Here is a 26,339-nt window from a genome sequence, read left to right as displayed (position 1 = left end):
AGGGCTGACACGGGCTGTCTCAGCAATTGTCTCCAGTGACCTAGAAGCGATACTGATGTGTGGCATTTCCAAGTACGCGACTTAAAACACCGGGCATGGCTCTCCGCCCTCCTCGGCAGCTGGGAGTCCCACGGGACCACGATCCGGCTTCAAGCACACAACCGTGGACGCTGACCTGGTGAGAGCGAGGAGACCAAAGAACCGGCGACCCCGGGTGACCACAAGGAGCAGGACCACCCCGCTGCTCCCGGCGGTTACCAGGCAGAGATGCTTTGCCCCAGAGCCAGTGCACCGCTGGGGCTGTTGGGGTAGCTCAGTCTTCACCCCGGCCTGTTCCACCACCAGAACCCCCGCCCCACCCTCACGGGGCTGTGGGAGTTCTCAGGAGACAAAGTCCCACGTCACACGCCGTCCACACTAAGCGAAACCCGAGAGGCTGCACCCGCCTCCCCTGCACGTGGGCTTTTCTAGAACTTGCAGAGTCTCTCATTTTCCGCGTCTCGGAATATTCCCGAGATGATCATGGAAGGAAAAGGTGGGGGGCTGCCTGTCTGTGGGTCTTCTCCTCCCCGGCCTCCTTGCTGGCCTTCAGTGAAGGAATAGGCTTTTAATGTGGGTCCGATATAGCTTTTTAAAAACGGAAGTGGTCTTTCCTAGATTTAGCTCACAAAATGGTTAAGTCAGCACTGTGCTGACTTAATTTTGTTGCGGAGAGTTGGGCAACATTCTCCACAGCGTCCCTCGCGTCAAGAAAAATGTGGGGCACGTCGGCTGATGGCGGCAGGTCAGAACCCAGGAGATAACGAGGTGAGGCTCGGCATTCATTCTACCAGCTTTGAAAAATGGCACAGAACCATCTCCTCCCAGTGGCGACGGTGTGCCACAAATCACAGTTTGTTCAAATTGGTTTTATGCACTTGGGGTAAAAAAACAGCGGGGCAAACAATCCCCCGGGGGGCAGAGACGGGGCTTGGGAAGGGCGAGGCGAGGACCACCGTCTGTCTTCCTCCCCTTCCTCCCCAGCTCCCCTGGGGGCTACAGTGACTTCGTGGTGGCGGCGGGGACAAGACCCACACGTTCACCGACACCGTGAATCGTGTGCGCTCACGTCGGTTCTGCGGCCAACCAAGTGACGCGGGGGCCGAGGGAAGGGCCTCGCGCCCCTCAGGCCTGGTGAGCGCCGCCCTCCACACGCAGGGGCACGGCCAGCCCCGCAGGGCCGCAACTGCTGCCCTCAGCCGGGTCCCTGGGTGTCGTCCTGCAGTTTGAGCTCAACTCTACTCCGCGCCTTAAGGGTTTGTGCTGTGAGGCCGGGGCCTCCCAGGTGCACGTACCTGTCGTGTTTTTTTCTTCAATATTGTTTCTTTGCTCGCTTTGGGGAGTTCGAGGCGGCAGGTCTTGCAATAGTGGCTTTTCCTTCTGGCCCGCGGTCTAGTCCGTAACCCGCCTCCTGGAGCCGGAGCGCACGGTCAGGCTGCACCCTGCTAACGCGGTCCGCAAGGGTCACTGCTCCTCAAAGCCAAAAACCTCCCCACGAATCAAATTTTTACTCAGACTCTTCATACAATTAACTTACTCTTTTATTAAAAGTTTGTCTGTTCTGATGATCAATACAAACTTGCTTTAGAAAATGTGGAAAATATAGAAATGTCTGAAGAAGAAAATTAGAATCATCCATAATTCCACGCCCAACCACAGCCAATCACTCCGTATGCTCCGCTCGTGACACGCGGGGCCTAAGCTCACTGAGTGTTCTCAAAGCCAGCCAGAGGCGGGCTGTCTTCGAAGCATTCGTGTCTTTTCCCCCGAAGAGAAAACAAACGTGTAACATGTAAAAAACATACTCAAATAGAATGAGGTTCCTTTACAAAGTAGCTTCTTATAAAATCTCCATTTTGTCAAATTCCGAGGAGTCAGAGACCCGAATACAGACTCTGGAACGTTTATTAGGAGAAGAGCAGACAGGGCGAGGGGCTCATCTCCAGATGCCCCCCCGACTCCTCGTGCTGCTGGGGGCCTGGTGCCCGCCCTTCCTGCGTGCGGGAGGCTTGTCCGTCCTAGGGGCTGCAGCAGCCAGGCGGCGAGGGAGAGCCTGGGAGGGGATCCGGGAGGGGAGGGAGGAGAGAAGGGGGTCAGCCTCCCCACCACCCCAGAAGGGCACCGTGCATGGAGAGGGCCACAGTCAGCCAGCCAAGGGGAGACCACGCTACAGAAGACAGACAGGAAACAGAGGTGAGGCAACAGACAAGGAGCCGGCCGGGGAGGAACCAGTCGGTGAGGGCCCTTGCACGCCCCTCGCCCCCGCCTCACTTTCCCTCACCTCTTTCCGGGGGATCTCACCCAAGCGGGAGTCCGTGTTCCTTCTGGGGACATTATCCCCTCGGCTGTCCGTCCTGCCACACAAATGGAGGGTGAGGACGGGGGGCTCCCCGACAGCGGAGGGAAAGCTATTCCCCAGTCTCTCGGGAAGAAGAACAAACAGTGGCGGGAACAGCAAGTCGCAGAGGAAGAGAGGGGACGGCTGGGCCTCCGCTTGCCCGCACCGGCTGCCCCGGAAGAGAACAGACGCCTCTCGGTGGACAGCACCCAACCCTCCCTCCCCTGCCTGGGCCGTCTCCCGCGGGTCCAGGCTCCATCCATCCAACCCTCCTGCCCTCCCTCCAGGCTGGTACCTGCCGTGTTCCTGCCTCTTCAGGTAGAGCAGCAGGTCCTCAGCGGGCAGAGCCCCCCAGCCCCGAGCTTGGTACAGTCGCAGCAGCTGCGACACGTCCATCAGCTGCCGCGCGGGTGCGAGCCCGTCCCCACCTGAGGCGCATCGGTGACGCTCGTCACGCCAGGGCCCTCGCTCCGCCTCCCCAGGCCCCGCAGCCGGCACCTTCCCTCCTCACCTCCCGGCCGCTCATCTCGCTCTGGGGAGCCCGCCCGGAGGCTGCTGCTCTGTGAATGGCTTGAGGGAAGCTCGTGAGCCCGGAAGAGACTGGACGCCATGGCCAGGGGCACTTTAGTCTTATGAACAGGGGGCGGGAGGTGTGGCACCTGCGGGGCCTCCTCCCAAGATGGGACAGTCAGGGGGCCTAGCGAAAGGCAAGAGAAGAGGCGCAGGGCTCGGGAAACAGAGCAGGAGCCGAGAAAGCCCTATCGCCTCGCCTCCGTTAGGCTCTCGCACCTCCGCGGCTCCCACCTTCCCCACTCACCAGACTTCGGGGGCAAAAGCTCAACAGAGGGGGCCTCGCTGCTCTGCGGTACTATCTCCAGCAGCTGGGGGGACAAGACAGTGAGGCTCCCTGAGGACCAGTGAAGAAAGAGCCCTGGGAATGTGAGGGAGGCAGAGGGAAGAAAGGACCAGGGATGGCCGCCTTCCAGAACTTAGGCGATGGGAATCTAGACAGACCGCGAGAGAAGCTGTCAGTCCCGAAAGGCGGCTGCAGCCACAGTCCTGGACTCCTGGAGGGGAGAGAGAATGAGGAAGGGGAGAAGGAAACGAGGTAGGATGGGTGGGCCCTCGCTTACCTGGTGCAAAAAATGTTTGAGGCCGTCCAGCTGGGAAGGGGGCTGCAGCCCCGGCTTTAGGAAGCCGTCCCCGTCGGATCCAGGATCTTCCTCAGGGAACGGCCGCTCTGGGCGGTGATCAGGGTGGAAGGCGCCAGCGGTAGAGAAAGCCCCGGCTGGAAAGCGAACCGGCCCAGCGTGTGTTGTGCGGGGAGGGGACTCCTCCACAAATCAACCCTCCAAATGCCCCCAAGGAAAGAGGCCCAGTAACGTAAGAGGGCATCACAGCTGGGGGAGGACAACCAACGTTTAGAACAGCTGGAGAGAGAAGGTTGGGGGGCGACTGGCAGGTGGCACAGCTGAGTTCCACAAAGTGTGGACCAGGAGAGAGCTGTGGGGCTCAGGCTCTAAATAAATTAACCCCACCATCAACTCCTCGAAGTAGAGAAACCAATACTCAGAATGGCTCACGATGAACAGACATGTTCTGGTCCCCCTCACCAGAACACGCCCTCATTCTTTTTAATTATGGTTACACAACTTTTGGATTTAAAATCCTGATGGAACTCAGCCCTCACTCTTCACTCGACCTGGTGGTCATGTTTGCACCACGCAGAGCGTCCCCATCCACCCAAGTCGCAGCTGACTGAGCCAGGGAGAGCCACATTCAAGGTCAGCCAGTCCAAGAAGTGGTCACCAACCCATCAGATCGCCTCTCCTTGAACTGGACCCAAGAAACAGAGACACCGAGGTCTCTAGAAGGTTGTCTAAGGCCCCCCGGGGGGCTCAGTTGGTTGTGCCTGACTCTTGATATCGGCTCAGGTCATGATCTCATAGTTTGTGGGTTCGAGCCCCACGTCAGGATCTGTGCTGACAGTGCAGAGCCTGCTTCAGATTCTCTCTCTCGCTCTCTCTGACCCCCCCCCCACTCACTCACACGCATACGCACACACTCTATCTCCAAATAAGTAAACATTTAAAAATTAAAAAAAAAAAAAAGATGGTCTAGAGTATCGGCTGGAGTGTCACAGCTGGTCAAACCCACATGCGAACCAACGTCATGAGAGCAAGACCTGAGAGAGAGTGCTGGTCTACCAGCGGAAGATGTGCGGGGAGAGGCAGAGTCAAGGGCCCGGATGGCCCCAAATCAGCCTGGAGAACGCCCCTGGTCCCGACGCCAGCTCTCCTGAAGTCCAGTGACATCCGATCCCCGTGAGTTCCCACTCCCTTTATTTGAGCCAACTTGAGTGGATTTCGGCTCCTTGCACCTTATGGTCCCCGAGACATCTGGGGAACCAAGCACTCAAGCCCCGCCCAGACAGACAGGGAGCTGGGTCAGAGGAGCCAGTCAGGCAGTGCATGTACAGGGGGCACCCCAGTGACTCTGTCCCCCGTTACCAGAGGTAACAGACGAAGTGAGGCCCGGCTTTGGCTCCAGGGGCTGGAAGGAATGCTGGCTCTGGAAAGGGGGGCCCAGCAGGGGGCTCAGGTCTGGGGAGGGGCTGCGGAGAACCCGCGGTGGCTGTTCTGCCCCAGCTTCCCGGCTCTGCTGCAACACGGGCTTCAGGGCCACGGCCACGGGAGGCCGAGTCCAGAGCCTCCTCTCGCCCTTCTCTGGCTCCTGAGGCCCAGGGCTGGAGGGGCTGGTGGTGGGGACCTGGGCACAAGACAGACACAGAACAAGGATCAACGCCCTGTGCATTTAAGGAGACAAGATGTGGCCCAGACGCTTTGATTACAAACTTAAGATTCCAAATAAGAGGAGGTTTGGTAACGTCTATCAAATTTCTATCAAAGTTAAAAATGTGTATTTTCGACCTTAAACTTCCATTTCTAGAAACTTTAGGGAGATGCCTGCACGAAGGCATGGTTGAACGGTATTTGAGAACTGCTGAGTAGAAACAGAATACAGGAAACGACTTTGATGTTCACGACAAACACGTGGTCAAATGAAAAGTCGCACAGCCACGTGGGGAAGGCCCCCCACTGAGGGCGGAGTGTGCACACAAGTCAGGAGCAGAGGCTGCTTCTGGGGAGAGCGGAGCGTGCCCAGAGACCGCGGTGCAGGGCAGGATGGAGATTACGTTTCACCGTGCACCTCCTTGAACTGTTTGGATTTCTGTTTTTACCACGTGCATATTATTGTCTATTCCAAAAAATATTTTCGCTTAAAGATAAAAATCTCGTAATTATGAGAAGGAAGTAGGAGATGTCAACATAAGAAGGGTTGGGGTGAGGGGCGCCTGGGTGGCTCCGTCGGTTAAGCGTCTGATTTCGGCTCAGGTCATGATCTCACGGTTTGTGAGTTCGAGCCCCACGTCAGGCTCTGTGCTGACAGCTCGGAGCCTGGAGCCTGCTTCGGATTCTCCCTCTCTCTGCCCCCCTCCCCTGCTCACACTCTCTCTCTCAAAAATAAATAAACATTAAAAAAAATAAAAAAAAATAAAAAAGAAAAGAAAGAAGGGCTGGGGTGAGACCCCCCCCTCCCCTACCCTGGGGCAAGACTGGGCGACAATTCTCGGCCCTTCGCGTCATAACTCAGTGGCCACCCGGCAGGACTGGTAGCAGGTACCACTCACCCCCCCCACCCCCCCGGGCTGGGGGGAGACAGCCGTGCCCAAGGCGAGGGGTCAGTGGGGGCGAGCCGTGACCGTGGCAAAAAGACCTCTGAGGAGGCAGTTCCTCTTCGAGAAGGTACACAGGCGGGTCCCCCTCCCCCCCGGGCAGGCCCTAGGACAGAACTTAGCAGCGGGAGAGCGGGCGGTGCGTACCGGGAGGTCCGGGGGCAGGGTGGTGGCGCCGAGCAGCTGGCTGGCCTCTGCCCAGTGGGCCTGCAGCATGGCCTGGAGCCGCTCCACCAGCTCGGCGCGCCACTCCTCCAGCCGCCGCTGGCCGCTCTGCAGCTCCCGCACCCGCGCCTGCTCCCGGGCCAGCCTGACGAGAGACGGGACGGGGGGCGCGCGGCCTCTGAGCCGGCGGGCCAGGCGGCGGGGGTCCGGTGGCGGCGCGCACAGGCCCGCAGGGGCGGGGCGGGGGGAGCGGGCTCCGGGCTGGCAGGGACCCGGCGGGACGGTACCTGAGCTCGTAGTCCCGCGCCACCTGCTGCTGCCTCTCCTCGCGCTCCGCCATTTCCACCTTGAACTGAGCCAGCTGGGCGGACAGCTCCTGCTGGTGCTGTCCACTCAGGTCCTGCAGCTGCTTCCTGGGGGGACGAGGGGGAGGAAGGAGGACCGAGTCCGGAGACGAACGCCATCAAGGGAGAAAAGGCGGAAGGCGTGCGTGTGACAGGCCCAGAGCCGGCCGGCCCGGCCGAGGCGTGGTGGGTTCGGGAAAGGGGGAAGGACAGAGCTGGCGTGTTGGGACGGGGACCCCGGGAGCAGACGCCGCGGCGAAGGTTTATGGGACGGTGATTCACTGAAGAGGCATTTTTCCAGAAAAATCCAGGAGGGGAGAAGGGATCTGGCACAGGAGGAGGTTGGAGGCCTCGGGGCAGCTCTGGAGACGGCATAGGTCACAGCTCGGCACCGTCCCCACCAAGGCCAGGGGGCTGGAGATCTGTCGCACCCGTCAGTTATGGGCCCCCGCGCCCTCCCCACACGGTCGACGGCGGCCCTGCCCCGGACACACGCGGTCCGGGCCCGACGGCAGCCAGCAGGCTGGGAGCCAGCAGAGGGACCGCAGGGGATACGGACGTGTGACGTCGCCCACCAGGGGCCCCGGTGCGGGCCGCGCACCTGTGACGTTCCCGCAGCGAGGCCACCTGTCGCAGGCCGCTCTCCTGGGCCTGAGCCAGCCGCTCTGTCACCCGCTGCTCCAGCCGCACGGCCAGGTCCGACTCCAGCTGGACCCGCTGGCTCTCGTACCGGGCCTGGTGGTGAAGGAGGGTGAGGCGAGGGCTCGGTTCCCGGGACGGAGGGCGCCAGGCGACAGAAAGCCCACCGACCGGCACCCCCCTCACAGGCCTGAGGGCCGAAGAACAAGACTTCTGTCACGAGGACTCAAAGAGGACCCCTTTCCTCCCGGGGCCACGAGGTCCTCCCACACCACACACGTGGCACACACAAGTCAAGAGGGCCGTGGGCAGAAAAATCTACACGTAGGGAAAAGAAAGGTCGGGCAGGATGACGAGACCTCTCGTGTGTCCGAGGCGGCCCAGGGCCTGACGCTCGGCGGGCGCCCGGCAGGAGGCACCGTCCCCTCCTCCTAAAGCACAATCAGGCTGCGGCATGGTCTCCGGTTTGTCACCTCACAGTCCTCCTCCCGCTCGCTGAAACCGCGTTTCCTCTCACAGCCGTTCACGACGAGGAACGTAATTCCGAAGTCCCACAGAGGTTGGGTCTCGGCCCATCCGGTGATGTCTCTGGAACACCTACCACCCACGTCCACCTTTCCTTCCGAAGCCACGCTCCCGACGCCACAGCTCCGTGACCCCGTTCTGACTGCTCCTCGGCCCCAGCTGCCCAGAAAGGTCCTCAGTCTTCTTCCTGACCACACAGCAGCTGACGCTCCGGGTCACATGTCAATAATAAACACGTGGCCTCTAGGCCATATTTTTTGCTACTGTTTCTACCCTAAAACACTTCCTAATCTGTCTTTAGTTGGGCCTTTCTTCCAGGCTTTAAGCCCACTCACACAGAGGCCTACTGAATATGTGTATTTGGATACACCCCAAATAAAACATTCGAAGTGTAGCTCGTTTGGTTTTCCACTCTCAGTCCTTTCCCTCCTAGGATGTATTTCGTGCCTTAGTTCGTGGCATGGCACTCCACCGAAACCACCAAGCCATCTGAACCCAGAGTCATCCCGGACCCCTTCCTGCTTCTTTCCGCCTCCAACCGGCTCGTTCCATTCTACTTCCTAAACACTAGCAAATTTACTCCTCACTCGCTACTACAGTAATTCAGTATGAGTTCACGTCTCGCTGATCTCCTCACGTCTATTCTACCCTCCACCCTCAGTCACGTCGGCCCCAGCAGATCTCGCACTTTGTGCCTGGGTGAATATTCTAGAATACAGATGGGCTCAACTTATCTCCTTGTTTGAAACCGTCCAAATGCCCCCCACGGCCTGAAGAATAAAGTTCTGGCTGCTTGAAATGGCTTACACGGCCCTTCGTGTCTTCCTGCCGCCCACCCCCCTCCCCTCTCCCAGACAGTTTCCAATCCTGCATCAACCCTTCGCAACAACACACGTTCTTTTCTGTGTTTAGTTTTTAAAAATTGTGGGGAAGAAAGCCCCACATCGTATAAAACTTACCTTCTTACAAGATGATTTTTATTTTTGTTTTAGAGAGAGACAAAGCGAGTGCAAGAAGGGGAGAGGGACAGAATCTTGAGCAGGCTTCACGGTAAGCGCGGAGCCTGACTCAGGGCTCGATCCCACAACCCTGAGACCATGACCTGAGCCAAAATCAAGAGTCGGACGCCCAACCGACCGAGCCACCCAGGTGCCCCCCTAAATTCTTCTATTGGACAATTTGATATATACTCCCTGTGGGCCGACAATTCCACTTTAAGGAATCTATCCTACAGAAGGGGTGCCAAACATCTACTTGCAATAATGTTCACTGCAGTGCTGCTCTTAAGAGTGAAAAAACCGGAGTCAATGTAGACTTCTCATAGAAAGGAAAATGCTTAAGAAAACTATGATTCACCCATTCATTGAGACATTATACAACTCTTAACAATCACAGTGTATATCTATCTGTACTAACATATTCCCTCATGTCTATAACAAACTCTCCAGTGCTGGGGGTGGAGGAAGGGAGAGAGAGGGACAGTGAACCAGACAACAAACATCGTAAAATGTCAATGGGTGAGTCTAAGAGCCATTCGTTATACCATTCATGCAACATTTCGTTGAGACAGAAATATTTCAAAACAAAAAGCTGTGTGGAATACACATACGTAATTTTTTAAAAAGACCACGCTCTCTGATCACAAAGTTAAGCTATAAATCAGCAATAAAATATAAAAAGAAAAAGCCTGTATGTTTGGAAATAACCCAGGAGGTCAAAAATAAATCGTATTTAAAAATCTGCATATTATTCAGAACCAAACAGTAAGGAAAATACCATATAGGATAAGTTGTAGGATGCACTTAAATGAATACTCATAGAGAAACTTAGAAAAGACTGGAAAAGAATAAGCAAGCATCCATCTTAACAAGATTTTTAAAACAACAACAGAATAAAACCAAAGAAAAAAGTTAATTCTCTGAAAACTCATTCAATTCAACTACAACAAAGATGATTTTAAAAAGAAAGGATGAGAGAAATGACACAAGAGGACAGTATCAGGAAAGAAAGAGTAGAAAAGATGCCAAGGACGTTAAAAAAATAAAATTAAGTACAACTTTAAGTCGATAAATTAGAACGTTTAGACTAGATGGATATACAGAAAGAGAGAGCCAAAAATAATTCAAGAAACAGAAAGCCTAAATATTTCCATAAACGTTAAAGAAACGACATTGGCCGTCAAATATCAAATATTCAGGAAACACATATGAGGGCAGCCGGCTGGCTCAGCTGGTTGGGCATCTGACTTCAGCTCAGGCCACGATCTCACGGTCCGTGAGTTCGAGCCCCACGTCGGGCTCTGTGTGGACAGCTCAGAGCCTGGAGCCTGCTTCAGATTCTGTGTCTCTCCCTCTCTCTGCCCCTCCCCTGCTTGCACTCTGTCTCTGTCTCTCAAAAATAAGCATTAAAAAAATTTTTTTTTAATGTGTGAGAATTTAGAAACAGCAGCGCCTGGGTGGCTCAGTCAGTTGAACATCCAACTTCAGCTCAGGTCGTGATCTCATGGTTCGTGGATTCGAGCCCTATGTGGGGCTCTGTGCTGACAGCTCAGAGCCTAGAACATGCTTTGGATTCTACGTCTCCCTCTCTCTCTGCCCCTCCCCCAAACACGCTCTGTCTCTCTCTCAAAAGTAAATAAACATTAAAAAAAAAGAAGAAAAGAAACACATATGAAATCCAACCTTACAAGCTACTTTAGAGTACAAGACTGGCATGAGATCTTCACATTCCTAATACTGGCAGGGGAAGTTGTTCAGGAGAGTGTGTGTATACATACATACATATATATATATATGTATGTATACACACACACACAGATATACATATACATATATATATACATATATATGTATATACATATTCACACGTATACGTATATACATATATGGCTACATGTATACGTATATATACATATACATGTGTGTATATATATGTGTGTATGTATATGTATGTATGTGTGTGTATACATATATGTGTGTGTGTATATATATATATATATATATATATATATATATATATATATATACCTACATATATATCTCCCTAAAAAGCACCAAAGATGTACCAGCATGGAATTACTAGGCCAAAGCAAAGGGAAATGGGCACCTAGCCAGGTTAGCCAGCAGGGTAGACAGTCACTTTTGCCCTGGAGGTATCTGCCTATCTGGTCTGGACTGTCTTTCAAGAGCACATGAACAGAAATCAAAGGCCAATGCCCATATAAGTTGATATCTAAGTGGAGACCCTCCCCACAATAAATTGAGACTCTAGTATGTTTCATCCTCAGGATGAAGGTGAACAGAAGTGGAACAGCCTATATGAAAGTAAAGCTCAGCTTTAATCATAGAGCGATCCCAACCTTTAAAATGTGGTTTAAATCCTGGTTTTGTAGTGTCTTTCAGGTAGAAGCAAATGCAAATCTTCATTGCAGGCCTCAATTTATCCCCACAATCTTTCAAATACAAAGTTCCAACATACGATCAGAAATAAAGAGAACCCAGGGCACCTGGATGGCTCAGTCGGTAGAGGGTCCATCTCTTGATCTCAGGGTCATGAGTTCAAGCCCCACACTGGGTGTGGAGCCTACTTAAAATTAAACCAAAAATGGAAGGAAGGAAGGAAGGAAGGAAGGAAGGAAGGAAGGAAGGAAAAGAAAAAGGACCCGAGGAAATTCCATGGGAACCAGCAAGAACAAGAAACAACAGAAAAGGATCCTCAAACATTTCAGATACTGAAATTATTATCTACAGATAATACAACTATTTAAAGTAATCGAAGACAAATGTGAAAATATCAGAAACCAAGAAACTATGAAACAGTAAAATTTGAAGATAAAAAGAGAACTTTGTAAAATGAAAAAGTACGATACATACAATTAAAACCTCAGTCAGTAAATTAGACAACGTTGAACAGAGATTTAGTGAACTGGAAGATAGGAAATTATCCAGAGTGAGCATGAAACACAAAAGATGTGAAATATAAACCGAACAACAAGATCTAGGAGGAGAGCTAAGGTACATTCGCTTTAATCAGGTTCCAGAAACAGATGGCAGAGACAATGGAGCAGAGGCAATGCAAAGATAATGACTGAGAATTTTCCAGAACTGATGAAAGACACCATACTGATTCAAGAAGCCAAATGAATCCCTAAAAAGATGTGCATATATATATATATATATATATATATATATATGCATGCACCCAGGTAAAACATAAAAACTACAAGGAGAAAATTTTAAAAGTGAAAGTCAGGATGGTATTTTCTATATGTTGAAATAACTACCAACCTAGAATTCTACATCCAGGAATTCCTTCAAAAATGAATGTGAAATAAAGACGTTTTCAAACTAAGATAACTAACCGAAAACACACACATACACATACACACGAGAGATTTTTTCCACCAAGAAAAAGATCCAGATAGGAGGTCCGAGTTCAAAGAAAGTTAGAACAGCAAAGAAAATAGTAAATAACATGGACCCCTCTAAATGACTGTTGACTTTAGAGAACATTAATAATGTTGTATGGTGTTTTTTTTTTTTATTACTTGAAACAGAATTTAAAAACAGTGATGGCCCAGAAAACAGCAGGGTAGGAAAATGCAGGGGTCGGTCCTTCCGCGGAAACATCTTCAATAAGCTGAGAAAAAAAAATGATCAAAATCCACTATTTGGGAATTCTGGAACCAGATCAGACACTTAAGCAACCAGGAGAGTGCTTGCCGAAAGCAGAGGCTGCTGAACTCTGGTACCAGCGCTGATATCCCCCAGCGCTCAGCCCCTCCGCAGCCATGGAAACTGTAGTCCGGGAAACTAGAGTGGCTGGCTGAAGCAGGGGGGAGTAAGGACCCTGTCCTCCAAAGACGTGGGGTTGTGTGTCTTGATCAGTTTGACGGCTCCCTGAGGAACCAGACCAAACAAACACCTTTCTTTTGCGTGCCTTGGGCTGCAGAGGCCTCCCTGGTGGCATCAGTTATAAGACTCAAAGAGGGGCGCCTGGGTGGCTCAGTCAGTTAAGCGTCCAACTTCGGCTCAGTGATCTCATAGTTCATGAGTTTGAGCCCCATGTCAGGCTCTGTGCTGACAGCTGGAGCCCGGAGCCTGCTTCAGATTCTGTGTCTCCCTCTCTACCCCTCCCCGCCCCCCCAATAAATAAACGTTAAAAAATAAAAAAAAAATAAAAAAAAAGATTTAAAGAGACATATATACTTATTTGGGAGAGGAATCCAGACATTTAAGAAAATCTGTCAAGTCACAGGCTAATCACACAGATAACAGAACAGAATTGTCAGTCACCACACATAACAAGAAATACAGACTTTGCAAAAATAATTTGAAAAAGTCACTAAACAAATGAATGGCTGTAGCCATCAAAAGAAATCCAGGGAGAGAGAGAATATGATTTCCATAATTACATTATAATATTCAAAATGTCTAGTTCTTGGGGCACCTGGGTGGCTCAGTCGGTCGAGCGTCCGACTTCGGCTCAGGTCATGATCTCACGGTCTGTGGATTCGAGCCCCGCGTCGGGCTCTGGGCTGACAGCTCAGAGCCTGGAGCCTGCTTCAGCTTCTGTGTCTCCCTCTCTCTCTGCCCCTCCCCCGCTCATGCTCTGTCTCTCTCCTTCAAAAGTAAATAAACACATTAAAAAAAAAAAGTCTAGTTCTCAACAACAAATTACAAGATGTAAAAAGAAACAGGAAAATATGACTCATTCAAAGGAAAAAAAGAATTAGAGGCACCTGGCTGCTCAGTTGGTAGAGGAGGTAACTTTTTCTTTTTATTTATTTTGAGAGAGAGGGAGAGTGCACACAGGTGGGACAAGGGCAGAGAGAGAGAGAGAGAGAGAGAGAGAGAGAGAGAGAGAGAGAATCTCAAGCAGGCTCCATGCTGTCAGTGCAGAGCCCAATGCAGGGCTCAAACCCACGAACAATGAGATCATGACCCGAGCCAAAGTCAGGCGCTTAACCGACTGAGCCACCCAAGGTACCCTGAGCATGCGACTCCTGATCTCAGGGTTGTGAGTTTGAGCCCCATGCTGGGTGTGGAGATTGCTTAAAACTAAAAATTTTAAAAATAAAACACAAAGGAAGAAGAGACTCTGACAGGAACATTTCCTGGAGAAGCCCAGACACTGGTATTATTAATCAAAGACATTAAGTCAACAGTCTTAAATATGCTCCATGAACTATTTGGACGGCAAACTGAAATCGGAATGATATAGGAGCAAATAGAAAACCTCACCAAAAAGACGTAAGTTATAAAAAAGAACCAAACAGAAACCCGGGGAGCTGCGAAGTACAACTGATGATACGAGAATTTCCTTAGATGCCACTACATACGCTTACTGAAATGACCAAAACCCGCTGAGCACAACCTACGTCGGAGAGAGTGTGAGCAGCGGGAACGCTCACTCAGTGCGAGGGCAAAAGGGTACCGCCCCTCCGGAGACAGTGCGGTGGTCTCTTACATACTCTTAGCATATGATGTAGCAACCACGGTCCTTGGGATTTACCCAGAGGAGCTAAAAACTTAGGTCCGTGCCCAAGCCCGCACACGGATGTTTACAGCAGCTTTATTTATTTAAAAAAAAATTTTTTTTTTAACGTTTTATTTATTTTTGAGAGAGACAGAGACAGAGTGCGAGCAGGGGGAGGGGCAGAGAGAGAGGGAGTCACAGAATCCGAAGCAGGCTCCAGGCTCCGAGCGGTCGGCACAGAGCCCGACGCGGGGCTCGAACTCACGAACCGTGAGATCACGACCCGAGCCGAAGTCGGACGCTTAACCGACTGAGCCACCCAGGCGCCCCTACAGCAGCTTTATTTACAACTGCCAGAAGTCAGAGGCGGTCAGATGTCCTCCAGCAGGTGCATAGATAAATGAGCTGTGGTCCAGCCAGACAGCGGAATATTATCCAGCACTAAAAAGGAACGAGCTCTCAAGCCTTGAAGAGACGCAGAGGAAACTTCAATGCGTAGCACTAAGTGAAGCCAGTCCGAAAAGGCTACAAGCCATTTGATTCCAACTGTATAGCATTCTGGGAAAGGCAAAACTATGGAGACAGTAAATAGGTCAGTGGTTGCCAGGGGTCGGACGGAAGACGGATGAACAGGCAGCGCACAAAGGATTTTTAAGGCAGTGAAACTACCAAGTACAGTACTGTAAAGGTGGATACGTGTCATTATAAATTTGTCCAAACCTATAAAATGTACAAGACCAAGAGAAAACCCTAACGTAAACTATGGACTCTGTGTGATAATGACGTGTCAGTGTAGATTCACGGATTGTAACAAACGCGCTACTCTAGTGGGGATGTTGACCATGTACAGACACAGCTATGTGCCTGCGGAGATAGGGGGGATGTGGGAAGTCTCTGTGCCTTCTGCTCAACATTGCCCGGAACATAAAACCGCTCTCAAAAATAAAAGCTATTAAAAATTCACTGAAGGGGCTCAATGGCCGATCTCAACAAGAAGAAGAAAGGGCCATTGAACTTGAGGATAAGCAGTTGAAGTTACCCAAACTAATGAGCAGAACGAAAAAACAACTGAGAAAAATGAACAGAGCCTAAGGGACCTGAGGGACATCATACCAACACCTGCAACAGCGACGTCCCAGAATGATGAGAGAGAGAGAGAAAAGGGAACAGAAAAACATTTTTTTGAAGAAATGGCCAAAAACTTCCCAAATTTGGTAACAGACATAAATCCACCCAGTCCAGAAACTCAACAGTCTCTAAGCACAATGAACTCAAAGAGATCTGCACTACCACACGTCACACTCATACTGTCGAGTCAAACGGAGAAAGTGCGAGAAGGACCTTGTCACTTACAAAAGCACTTCAGTAACACAGCTGATGTCTTGTAAGAAGTGAGAGAGCCCAGAAGGTAGTGGAGCGACATATTTAAAATGCTGAAAGAAAATCACATCAACCGTCAACTAAAAAAAATCCTTCAAGGGGCTCCTGGGGGGCTCAGTCAGTTGAGCATCTTGACTCTTGCTATCGGCTCAGGTCACGATCCCAGGGTTGTGGGATCAAGCCCGGTGTCAGGCTCCACACTGAGTGTGGAGCCTGCTTGGGATTCTCTCTCTCTCCCTCTGCCCCCTTATCCCTGCTCGCTCACATGCTCTCTCTCCCTCTCTCTCCTAAGTAAACATTTAAAAAAATCCTTCAGGAATGAAGGAGAAATTAAGGCATTCTCAGATAAACAAAAGCTAAGAGCACTCATTACTAGCAAACCTGACCTATAGAAACATGCTGAAGGGAGTCCTGTAGACTAAAATGAAATGAAATTCAACAGTAACTTGAAGCTCTATGAATAAAGAAAAGTGGTAAAGGTTACTACATAGGTAAATGCAAAAGTCTGTATTACTGTACTTTCTTTGAAAAAAAAAAAGTTTTTTTAATGTTTATTTTTGAGAGGGGGGGAGGGGCAGAGAGAAGGGGGGAGACACAGAATCTGAAGCCGGCTCCAGGCTCCGAGCTGTCAGCACAGAACCATGAACGGTGAGATCATGACCTGAGCCAAAGTCGGACACTTAACCGACTGAGCCATCCAGGTGCCCCGTGTATTACTGTACTTTCAGTTTGGAACTTTTTTCCCCTATATGATAGAAAAGGCAGATGCATAAAACAGTAATTACAAATCTGTGTCAATAACACCATGAAAGCAGAGGGACACAGATGTGTAGCAACAGTGATCACTGACTATGGAAACTAAGGCTAGTATTATTCAAACTGGGTTACTGTTAAGATGGTAATTGTAATCCCAAGGTAATCATTAAGGAAACTTCTAAAATGTACAGAAAAGGAAAAATGAAGAGAATCAAAATGGTACACAAAATATCAATGTACCTTAGAAAGGCAGTAATGGAGGAATTGAAAAAAACAAAAAACAAAAACCAAGCAGGACACACAGAAAACAAATAGTTAAATGGGAGAAATAAGTGATTCTTTCCCAGTAATTACTTCAAATGGAAATGGATTAAACTTTCCCATTAAAAGGCAGAAACTGGCAGAATGGATTAAAAAACAAAACGTAATCCACCCATATGTTGTCTGGATTACAAACTCTCTTTAGATACAAAGACACAAAGAGGTTGTAAATAAAAAGATGAAAAAAGACAGTCCATGCAAATAGCAACCAAGCGAGCTAGGGTGGGGACTATGTTATCATTAGACAAAAATTTAAGCCAAAAAAGTTACATCAGGAAGACATAACCATATAAACATATATGCACTTAACAGAACCCCAGATTATATAAAGAAAAAATGGACAGACTTGATGGAAAACATGGACAGTTCTACAGTAATAGCTAGAAACGTCAACACCTCCCTTTCAATAATGGATAGAACAGAGGCACGTGGGTGGCTTAATCAATTAAGAATCCAACTCTCGGGGCTCCTGGGTGGTTCAGTTGGTTAAGTGTCCAACTTCGGCTCAGGTCATGATCTCGCGGTCTGTGCGTTCGAGCCCCACACCAAGCTCTGCACTGGTGGCTCGGAGCCCAGAGCCTGCTTCGGATTCTGTGTCTCCCTCCCTCTCTCTCTGCCCCTCCCCTGCTTGTGCTTGCTGGATCTCTCTCACACAAAAATAAATAAATAAACATAAAAAAAAAAAAAGAATCCAACTCTTGATTTTGGCTCAGGTCATGATCTCATGGTTTGTGGGATTGAGCCCCACACCAGGCTCTGCGTGGAGCCTGTTTGGGATTCTGTCTCTCCTTCTCTCTGTCTCTCTCTGTCAAAACAAATAAATAAACCTAAAAAAAATGGATAGAAGAATATGAAATCAAGGGCTTGAATAGTACTAGAGCCGGGCACTATTCTGGGATTCAACAACAAAGAGACAAAAACCCTTGCCTTCAAAAAATACACAAGATTTTAAAGTACAGTATGTAGTGTATTAGAAGAAAGATCAAGCAGGGAAGGGGAACAGGACGGTGAGAGGTTGCACGTTTCACTCAGTGTGGTTGGGGAAGACCTCACTAACGAGACGACATCCGAGTGAAGAGTAGTTCTCCTGTCCCCCAACTATCACTTAGCATGCTACTTCGAGAATCGTGTGCCAGACAGACTCCCGCTCTAGCTGGCGAGCTCCTGCGGGCCCGGACTGCTCCCAGCTCCCAGCACGGAGCTTGCGCAGGGGCCGTTCGGCAGGCTCAGTGAACACACACCCGCCAGGTCAGAAGGTGACAGCAGCTTACAAACAGCTACAGAACGGAACTAACACCCTTGGTCGTTCAGGACATTGGTTTCCATGCGGTCGGCCCACCAACTCAAGCGGCTGGGTGCAAAGTGAAAGGAGTTTGTTTTTCCAAACACAGGTCTCGCTGACCGAGAAACTGGGTGTATCCCCTTAGGTCAACCGTTAATAAGGAAAACCTCGCAGACTGACCTGGTCTCAGATCCTCATTAATCTTCCCCTAACACACATTTTACACACACAGTGGTCCCCTCTCATCCATGGTTTCCCTTTCGGCGGTTTCAGTCACCCGCGGTCGGGAAGCAGGTGATCCCCCTTCGGACGGTATCGTCAGGTCAACAGAGGCCTCACACTGTGTCACAACGCCTGTGCCATCCACCTCCTTCACCCCATCCCGGGGCATTTTGTCATTCCCCCATCCTCACAAGAAGGGTGAGGGGCGCCTGCGTGGCTCAGTTGGGTAAGCACCAACTTTGGCTCAGGTCACGATCTCGCAGTTCATGGGTTCGAGCCCCGCGTCGGGCTCTGTGCTGACAGCTCAGAGCCTGGAGCCTGTTTTGGATTCTGTGTCTCCCTCTCTCTCTGCCCCTCCCCTGCTTATGCTCTCTCAAAAGTAAACAAACTTTTTTAAAAAATTTAAAAAAGGGGCGCCTGGGTGGCTCAGTCGGTTAAGCGTCCGACTTCAGCTCAGGTCACGATCTCACGGTCCGCGAGTTCGAGCCCCGTGTCAGGCTCTGGGCTGATGGCTCAGAGCCTGGAGCTTGCTTCCGATTCTGTGTCTCCCTCTCTCTCTGCCCCTCCCCCATTCATGCTGTGTCTCTCTCTGTCTCAAAAATAAATAAACGTTAAAAAAAAATTTTTTTTTTAAAAGAAAAAATTAAAAAAAAAAAGGAGAAGGGTGAGTGCAGGACATTAAGATACTTTGAGAAAGTGAGAGACGACATTCACACGACTTTATTACAGTACGTACTTAGAAGTGTTCAATTTAAAAAAATTTTTTTTTATTTTGGAGGGGCAGAGAGAGAGAATCCCAAGCAGGCTCCACACTGTCAGCCAGAGCCCGAGTCGGGGCTCGAACTCCCCGAACCCCGAGATCCTGACCTGAGCCAAAATCGAGAGTCAGACGCTCACCCGACTGAGCCGCCCGGGCGCCCCATGAGCGTTCAACTTTATAACGAGTTACTGCTGTTCGTCTCTTACTGTGGCTACTCCGTAAAGGAACCCCCGTCGCAGGTGCGTGTGGGCAAGAAACCCGGGGCACACACGGGCTTTAGTCCCACCTGGGGTTCCAGGCACTGCATCCTGTGATTGGGGGTGGGGGGAGCTGCTGTAAAAGCAGAAGCCGAGGTCAAAATTCTAGTTAAAACCGGGAGGAGCGTTCGCCAGGACTCCTCTTGGGAGTCGTGAGTCCCTGTGCCTCAGACCCTCCTCCCCTAAGCAGGAAACCCGCCCCAGACGCCCCGCCCCCTGACCTGTACCAGGCTCATCTCCAGCTGCAGCGCGTCCCTCTCCCTCCGGGCCGTGTCCAGCTCGCCCTCCAAGCGCCGCACCTCGGACTGCGCCAGCGCCAGCTGCTGCTGGGCCTCCCGCGCTGCCTGGGCCTCCCTCTGTGTGTTCCCCTGCGGGAGGACATCAAACCTAAGGACGCACCGCGTGTCCCCGCGCCCCGTTGCCCCTGGCCCCGCGTCAGCCTCCCCCACCCTAAAACCCAAGCTGCTTCTCTCCCTTTCACATGTGACTGCTTCCTCATCTGTCCCAGCTCACTCTTCTGCCGTCCGTCCGTGTGGTGGCCGCCCCCCAGCCCTTCGCGCCCCTAACACCCTCAGCCTTGTCCCGCGGCGGCAGCCCTGCGCTCTCGGCGCCAGTCCCCTACACGCCACATTCCAACATCATCGCGCCTCATTCCGCTATCTGGCCCCGCACCCGCTCCCTCTTCCCCGCCTGCCACTCTTACCTTCTCCTGCTCCAGCTGGGCCTGCACGTCGTCCCGCAGCGCCCGGTGGCGCTCCTCCAGCTGGCGCTCCTGCTCGGCCCACGCCTGCCGTTCCCCTTCCAGGGCCACCTTCAGTGTCTCCAGCTGCCGGTGCTCACTGAGCTGCCCGGCCCGGGCCTCGTCCCGCTCCTCCTGCAGAGCCCGGCACCGCTGCTGTTCCAGCTCCAAGCTCAGGGTCAGAGCCTGCCTCTCCTCCTCCTATGGCCCCAGGGGAAACCAAGGTCCTTACGAGCCCGCCCGACGCCAGCAATCTGTCCCCTCACCCCACACAGAGGACCAGCGCCCTGAGAATTACGTCCACGAGAAACACAGCAGTTGGCCAGCCCACGGGATTAGGATATAGTAAATAAGAGCTTCTGTTCCGGAATTAGGTACATCTGGGTTCAAATCTGTCCCTTCCTATGCGTTCTGAGGCACGCGTCTCAATCTGCAAAACGGCATCATGCCAGGGTCTACCTCGTGAGGATTACGGTGCAAAGCGCACAGGAAGTAATTAGCACGGGGGCCCGGCACACGGTGAGCACTCCGTACACAACAGCCATCACTATCATCAAGAGAAGCTCCACGGAGACCAGAAAATCCAGCCCGCAAAGTCACGTCCCAGCCAACCAGCACCCATCACCCATACTGTTGGACAAAGCCTGTTAAGATGAGAAGTACCAAGGGCGCCTGGGTGGCTCGGTCGGTTAAGCGGCCGACTTCGGCTCAGGTCATGATCTCGCGGTCCAAGAGTTCGAGCCCGCGTCGGGCTCTGGGCTGACAGCTGGGAGCTCAGAGCCTGAGGCCTGTTTTGGATTCTGTGTCTCCCTCTCTCTCTGTTCCTCCCCCACTCGTGTTCTCTCTGTCTCTCTCACAAATAAAACATTAAAAAAAGTAATAAAAAAACTAAAAGATGACAAGTACCAGCCTGCACGTAGCAGGCACGTGTCATGCACACAGTGAGTTCCAAACCTGGCTGCTCGTTCACGTGGGTAATCCTCTTGTCACTTCAGCAGTAAGAAACCTGACGGGGTCTCGTCCCACACCCGGCTTCGCCATGCCCTACGCTACAGTTCCCAAGCCTGGCTGAACAAAATCAGCTAGGAAACTGCTGAAAACATTTAGGCTCCCAGCCCCACCATATGCCTACGGAATCAAAACCCCTGGCAGTGGGTCCCAGAAATCTACATTTTAAGTAATCCCCCAGGTAATTCGAACGAGGAAATAATTTGCCGAGTCTCTTAAGCTGACTTGGTGGCAGAGCCCTGTTTGCAGAACAAGTGTTCTAAGATCGGTCTTTGGGAAACACTCCCCCAGTGCAGCTCCCACAACCCGCCAATGGCAAGCACCCCTCCAGAAGTAATTAGCGGCTTCCACCGGAGTCAACCCAGTCCAGCATTCTCACCAGCGTCTCTCTTTCCCGTTGCTGCAGCCTGGCGCCTTCCTGCTCACGACTCAGGGCCTCCATGGCCTCAGAAAGGCTTTGCTCCAGGTGGGTTACTGTCTTTCAGGGACAGGGGGACACAAGACAGGGGAACTGACGAACTCATAGTTCAAAAAGCGTCAATGAGATAGACTTTAAAAGTAAGACGTGGGGCACCTGGGTGGCCCAGTCGGTTGGGCATCCGACTTCGGCTTGGGTCACGATCTCGCGGTTCATGGGTTCGAGCCCTGTGTCGGGCTCTGTGCTGACAGCTCAGAGCCTGGAGCCTGCTTCAGATTCTGTGTCTCCCTCTCTCTCTGCCCCTCCCCCCACTTGTGCATGCTTTCTCTCTCTCTCTCTCTTAAAAAATGAATAAACATTAAAAAAAATTTTTTAATAAAAAAAAGAAAATGAAGACCTAACTAAATGACTTGGGGGCCAAAGAGAAGACCACAGGGTGTGGGGAAAGCCGGGAAGACACAGATGAGGCAATTCTGACAGTAAAAATGGTGAAAAGAGAGCAGATCGGTTTCTGCAACCCTGGCTCAATCGGTCGGGAACCCTGCTTCGGAGCTACTTCAACCCCCTTCCACCTGCCAATCTGTGACCCCGGTTCTAATGCCCTCTGATCCAGGTTGCCCACCTCCTGCTGCTTGCTTCTGGTGAGTTCGGCTGCCTGGCGTTCCTCCTGGAGCCCCCGAAGGACCTCTGCCCGCTCGGCTTCGTGCCGGTTCCAGCCCTCCACCACGCGGGCCAGGGTCTCAGGAGAGGAGAGTCAGATGGCATTTCAAAATCATTGTTTTGCCCTCTTTCTGCCCGCAGGAGCGGGGTCAACAGCCACCTTCTCCCAGGATCGGGAAATCCACACCGGGCCCCAGCTCCCAGAGTGAGCAGAGAAATGCCGGCCGGCCACCCCGTTTACTCTTCCCCCCATGGAGAGCCCCGCCCTCATTCTGCTCCCCTGGCACCTTGTCCAACTGCTCGATCATAACATCTTTCTTGCGGTCGGCAGTCACAGCCACAGCTAACTGTTGCTGAAGCTCCAGCACTCGGGTCTGGAGGCTCTGAATATGGCGCTCGCAATGCTGGGAAGAAGGGTGACAAGTGGGGGTGACCGTCCCTAAGCTGACCAAAGCATCAAACTTCCCAGGTCTTCTCGGTGAACACGGGCTGGACACAGGGAGCTTGGGTCCCCAGAACAGAGGAGGTTTGGAGAAGAAGAATCAGGAATTCTGGAGCAGGAAACCTGAAGCCTCCAACGCCTTCCTTTACCATCTCAGGAGACAGGGGCTTAGCTTCCAGGCTCTTCCCTTTCCTGGCCCTCCCGAGAAGAATTCCCATGAACCCTCTGGCAGCAGCGTGACAGCCCACACGGCAAAGAGCGGGAGGTCACTCCTGCCTCAAGAAGTTCATCGGGCACAGTGATGAAACACGGCAAAGACAGGAGAAAGCCTTTCATCCATGCCCAGGTGACTTAAGATCAAGGAAGAGACAACACAACCAGTGATTCTGACGCTTCCTCTGCCTAGTCCCTCTCTCTGCCCACCTCAGAGAGGCTGAAGATAAAGCGTGCTAGGTCACCAATACCTGTAAAGGCTTCGCACAAGCTAGCGAGGCTTGTGCATTCACCACGCGCTTATGCGACATTGCTTTGCTTTGCGTCAGGCATGTTCTAGACCTTAGGAAGACAGGGCGGAACGAGATAGGGTATGGCCCTCACGGAGCTTAGATTTCAGAGGGGAGGAATGAGATATATCGGGCCGTGGTAAGCAGCTACACGAAGGAAAGAACAGAGCAACCCGACTGAACGCCAGGAGGAGGAATGTGCCATTTTAGGTCAGATGGTCAAAGACGACCACCCTGAAGGGCCATTTGAGCAAAGTCTCGGCTTGCAGGCCCTTAACCCTCAGCCCTGTTCAGCACCCGGCCTATTTCTAATCGTTGCTGCTTTCAAAAGGAAGCCTCGGTAACTCACCTTGCGACGGGTATGCTCTGAATCCAGGGCATCCCTCAGGCCCTGGAAATCCGGGGGATTGAGCGGGGGTCCTGGCCGAAGACTGGCATAGCGGGGAAACAGCTCCTCCAGGGCTTGGGACGAGCTGGACGGAGATAAGTCTTGCAGGGGCCGGGTGCTGAGCAAACCAGGTGGAGAATGTCAGGGTGGGGAAAGCTTTTGAGATCCCCTAGTCCAACTGTGACGTTTTACAAACGTGGAAACTGGAACTCAGAAAGGGCAAGAGACTTGCCCAAAGTCACGGAGCTAGACAGTGACAGGGCCCTCAACAGCACTTAGGTCCTGTGATTCACTCTCTAGCGCTCCTTCCTGCACACCACGCTCCCTGCAGTAGCAGTCTGAGCAGAAAGAAGCTGACTCTTCCGGGGGAAGAAGGACTAGAGGCTGGGAGAAAGCCAGGTACCAGGCAGGAGATGCCCACGTTCCTGAAGTAAAGGAGTTACAAGCCAGGAGAGAAAGGATGAAAACTGAAAGGTGAGGGACAAGCATCTTAGGTCCTTAAGAGGTTCAGAAGCAGGAAGGAGAGAATTATGGAACGGAACACTTGGCTTTCCAGGCAAGCAAGTGAGCAGAACCCAAGGGGGACTCACTTCAGCAAGGTGGCTGTGCTGTCACTGTCAAAGGAGTCCTCTTCTCGTCTCTCTGAGCCAGCACCTGGAGTGAGGGGGTCCCCTGCAGGCAGCCAGAGGGACCCCAGAGCCAGGGTCAGGTAAGACTTTGGAACGGGGACCACTTGAAGGAGAAGAGAGGAGAGGGCCTTCCTTTCTACTGCACCCACTCCTCTGGCTCCTCTCCCAAAGAACTGGAGCCTCTCCTGAAACCTGAGTCTTCCTTTCTCCACCTTCTCCCACCCCTTACGTCTGTGCACTTCTTCATGGTCAAGGGGTTTACTCACGATGGGCTGTATCACGGGAGGTCTGGAGCAAGCTCTGAAGTTGACCCCGAACACTTTCCATCTCAAAGATATGCTTCGAACCATCCTAGGGGGAAAAAAAAAAAAAAAAAGCAACATGAAAATCAGATGCGCACTGAAAAAACTATGTCCGACCTACCGCCAGGGCAGATGGCATCCGGTACCCCCCCGCCCCGCCAACCCAAGAATTTTTACTCCGGCACCTCGGAGAGCTAAGAAAAACAGAACGGACTCAACTCACACGTCTGCAGAAGCCAGACAAGTAGTGGGAATGAATTAACCAGGCACATTAAGACAAGACTGGGGAGGACGCTTGTCAGCTAGAGAGCAAACCTCTTCTCCGAAGACCGTACAGTCCGTGGCGAGAGACCCAACTGGTCTGCAAATTGTTTACGACACTTTTTCTAGCCCACACGCGTAACTACCCTTTCTGTAGCACGTGTGATTGATCAGGCTGTGTTTTAATGATTTAGATGCCGAACTTGACACCATACAATCAAAATAGCTTTGAGCTGGGAGGAGCTTAGCACGTTTTGCTGTCCTTATCCTCACTCTTAGTGCCCGGGGGGGCCAATCAAAAGCACAGTGCAGGTGTCTCTGACCAAAAAACACAAGTTTCACAATTTCCCCAAGTATGGTGTCCCCGGGCCACTCTCTGCCTCATAAACATTTGCTCCCAGGAACGAGCCTAAAGGACTCTAGTTAAAAGCAATGTGAAATCCAACAAGAGCGGTTCAAATCTCAGCAAAGCTTTTTTTTTTTAACCACCTCCAATTCCAAGACCCTGGAGGTCCCCAAGACACACCTCTCTCACCTTTTTCTTCAAGTTGTTCTCCAATCCAACTGACAAGCTGCAACTCAGCTCTTGGGCCAAGCCATCTAACATCTCATGAGGAGGTGGGGAGGAGGAGGGCAGATACAGCTGGGCTCGGGCTGTGGCCTCTGCCTGGCGACTGAGGTGCAAAGAAGCATAGAGCTGGGAGGTCACCTCAGAGGACATTTGGTTCAGCCCAGGGGCTTCTGATGAATCACTCAGGAGATCCTCAGCCCGGAGGGGTGAACTGGGAACCGTAGCTGATGTCGCCATGGGTACAAGGAAGAGACGACTGCAGACGGTACGGCTGGGAACTTCTGGTCCTGCTGTAGGACAGGCCAGGGGGAAAAGTACACGGAAGAAGAAGATTTGGGAGAAAGGAGGAAGGCTCCAAGCCAAGGATCCTTGGTGACTAACGGTATGGAGGCTTTCTGGTTAGAGGAAAGGTTTCTGGCGGTTTCCGAGGCCATGGGAGAGGGCAAAAGCATTTCCTTCCACAGCTCCTGGGAACGGTGGAAAAGGAGGGTGCAGCAAGGAGTGGGTGGGGACAGAAGACGGAGGAGCGACAGCACCCCTGCAGTTCCCTGGAGGGCTGAAAGCTGTGGATCGACTTCTGGCACCGGCCATCACCGGTCAACTGAACTCAACGTGCAAACTGAAACGGGCGCAAACCCAATAAGGGCCTAACTTCCCTCCAGCCGCCTTATGTGCCCCTCACCTGGTCCCGGTCTCGGAGAGGCAGGAACCTCAGGCTCCCCACCGGCTCACACCCCTCCGCCATGCACCTGTTCCACCCACGGTCAACCCTCTTGTATATCCCCTCCGACCCCTTCCGGCAAGAAGACCATAGTAAGTTTCCCTAGACTCCCTCCCTCCTCGCTCTCCCGAGAGAAACTTCGTAAACACTCGGTCACCTCCTCAGACGTCTCTAAAAGGCACGCCGCCCTCAAGCCTAGCCTGCGATCCTCTACCCCGACCACCCCTCGCGACTCCTCGCCACACCGCCGGACCTCAGCCCCCTCAGTTTGCCACGGTGCCGACAAGGGGCCCCGGTCCGGGAGACCAAGGACGCCTCCACACCCACCCTCACAGCCCTCCCTGCGCTCAAAACCGTTGGCAGCCTCCCGCCCACCGTCCGCAGCCCCGCCTCGCACGGCTTGATGACGTCACCAGCCCAGAGCTCTTCCTCGCAGCGGCTCGGACGGCTTCTGGA

General features: G+C 52.1%; 1 protein-coding gene across 7 annotated transcripts; it reads right to left on the bottom strand.

Annotated features, from left to right (window-relative positions):
• Window positions 1-1,562: 1,562 nt before the first annotated feature.
• CNTROB (centrobin, centriole duplication and spindle assembly protein) lies at window positions 1,563-26,314 on the bottom strand. Of its 7 annotated transcripts, none has more exons than XM_042965915.1 (19): window positions 25,118-26,314; window positions 24,295-24,379; window positions 23,990-24,071; window positions 23,361-23,517; window positions 22,354-22,470; window positions 22,029-22,145; window positions 21,368-21,466; window positions 19,945-20,181; window positions 19,469-19,609; window positions 7,224-7,357; window positions 6,566-6,691; window positions 6,261-6,423; window positions 4,888-5,146; window positions 3,511-3,665; window positions 3,195-3,258; window positions 2,889-3,074; window positions 2,673-2,805; window positions 2,321-2,393; window positions 1,563-2,104 (listed from the first exon to the last, which is right to left on the bottom strand). In XM_042965915.1, the coding sequence occupies exons 1-19, from the start codon at window positions 25,397-25,399 to the stop codon at window positions 1,976-1,978; spliced, it is 2,739 nt and encodes a 912-aa protein (XP_042821849.1). In that variant the 5' UTR covers window positions 25,400-26,314; the 3' UTR covers window positions 1,563-1,975. The 7 variants fall into 7 exon arrangements, with proteins under 7 accessions (XP_042821849.1, XP_042821848.1, XP_042821850.1 ...); XM_042965914.1 differs by having other exon boundaries at window positions 19,463-19,609; window positions 25,118-26,313; XM_042965916.1 differs by having other exon boundaries at window positions 19,463-19,609; window positions 25,127-26,312.
• Window positions 26,315-26,339: the final 25 nt, after the last annotated feature.

The sequence above is a fragment of the Panthera tigris genome, chromosome E1 (genome assembly GCF_018350195.1).
Source record: "Panthera tigris isolate Pti1 chromosome E1, P.tigris_Pti1_mat1.1, whole genome shotgun sequence".
Taxonomy (NCBI): Eukaryota; Metazoa; Chordata; class Mammalia; order Carnivora; family Felidae; genus Panthera; species Panthera tigris.
Note: the sequence above shows the minus strand (reverse complement) of the source record. Positions and strands in the feature narration are given on the sequence as shown.

Coding starts and splice junctions, on each gene's coding strand:
- CNTROB (XM_042965914.1), bottom strand. CDS start 25,399: ATGGCGACATCAGCTACGGTTCCCAGTTCACCCCTCCGGGCTGAGGAT. Junction 22,471..23,360: donor CAGAGCATACCCGTCGCAAG/GTGAGTTACCGA, acceptor CCTTCTTCCCAG/CATTGCGAGCGCCATATTCA. Junction 3,075..3,194: donor GCTTTTGCCCCCGAAGTCTG/GTGAGTGGGGAA, acceptor GCCTTTCGCTAG/GCCCCCTGACTGTCCCATCT.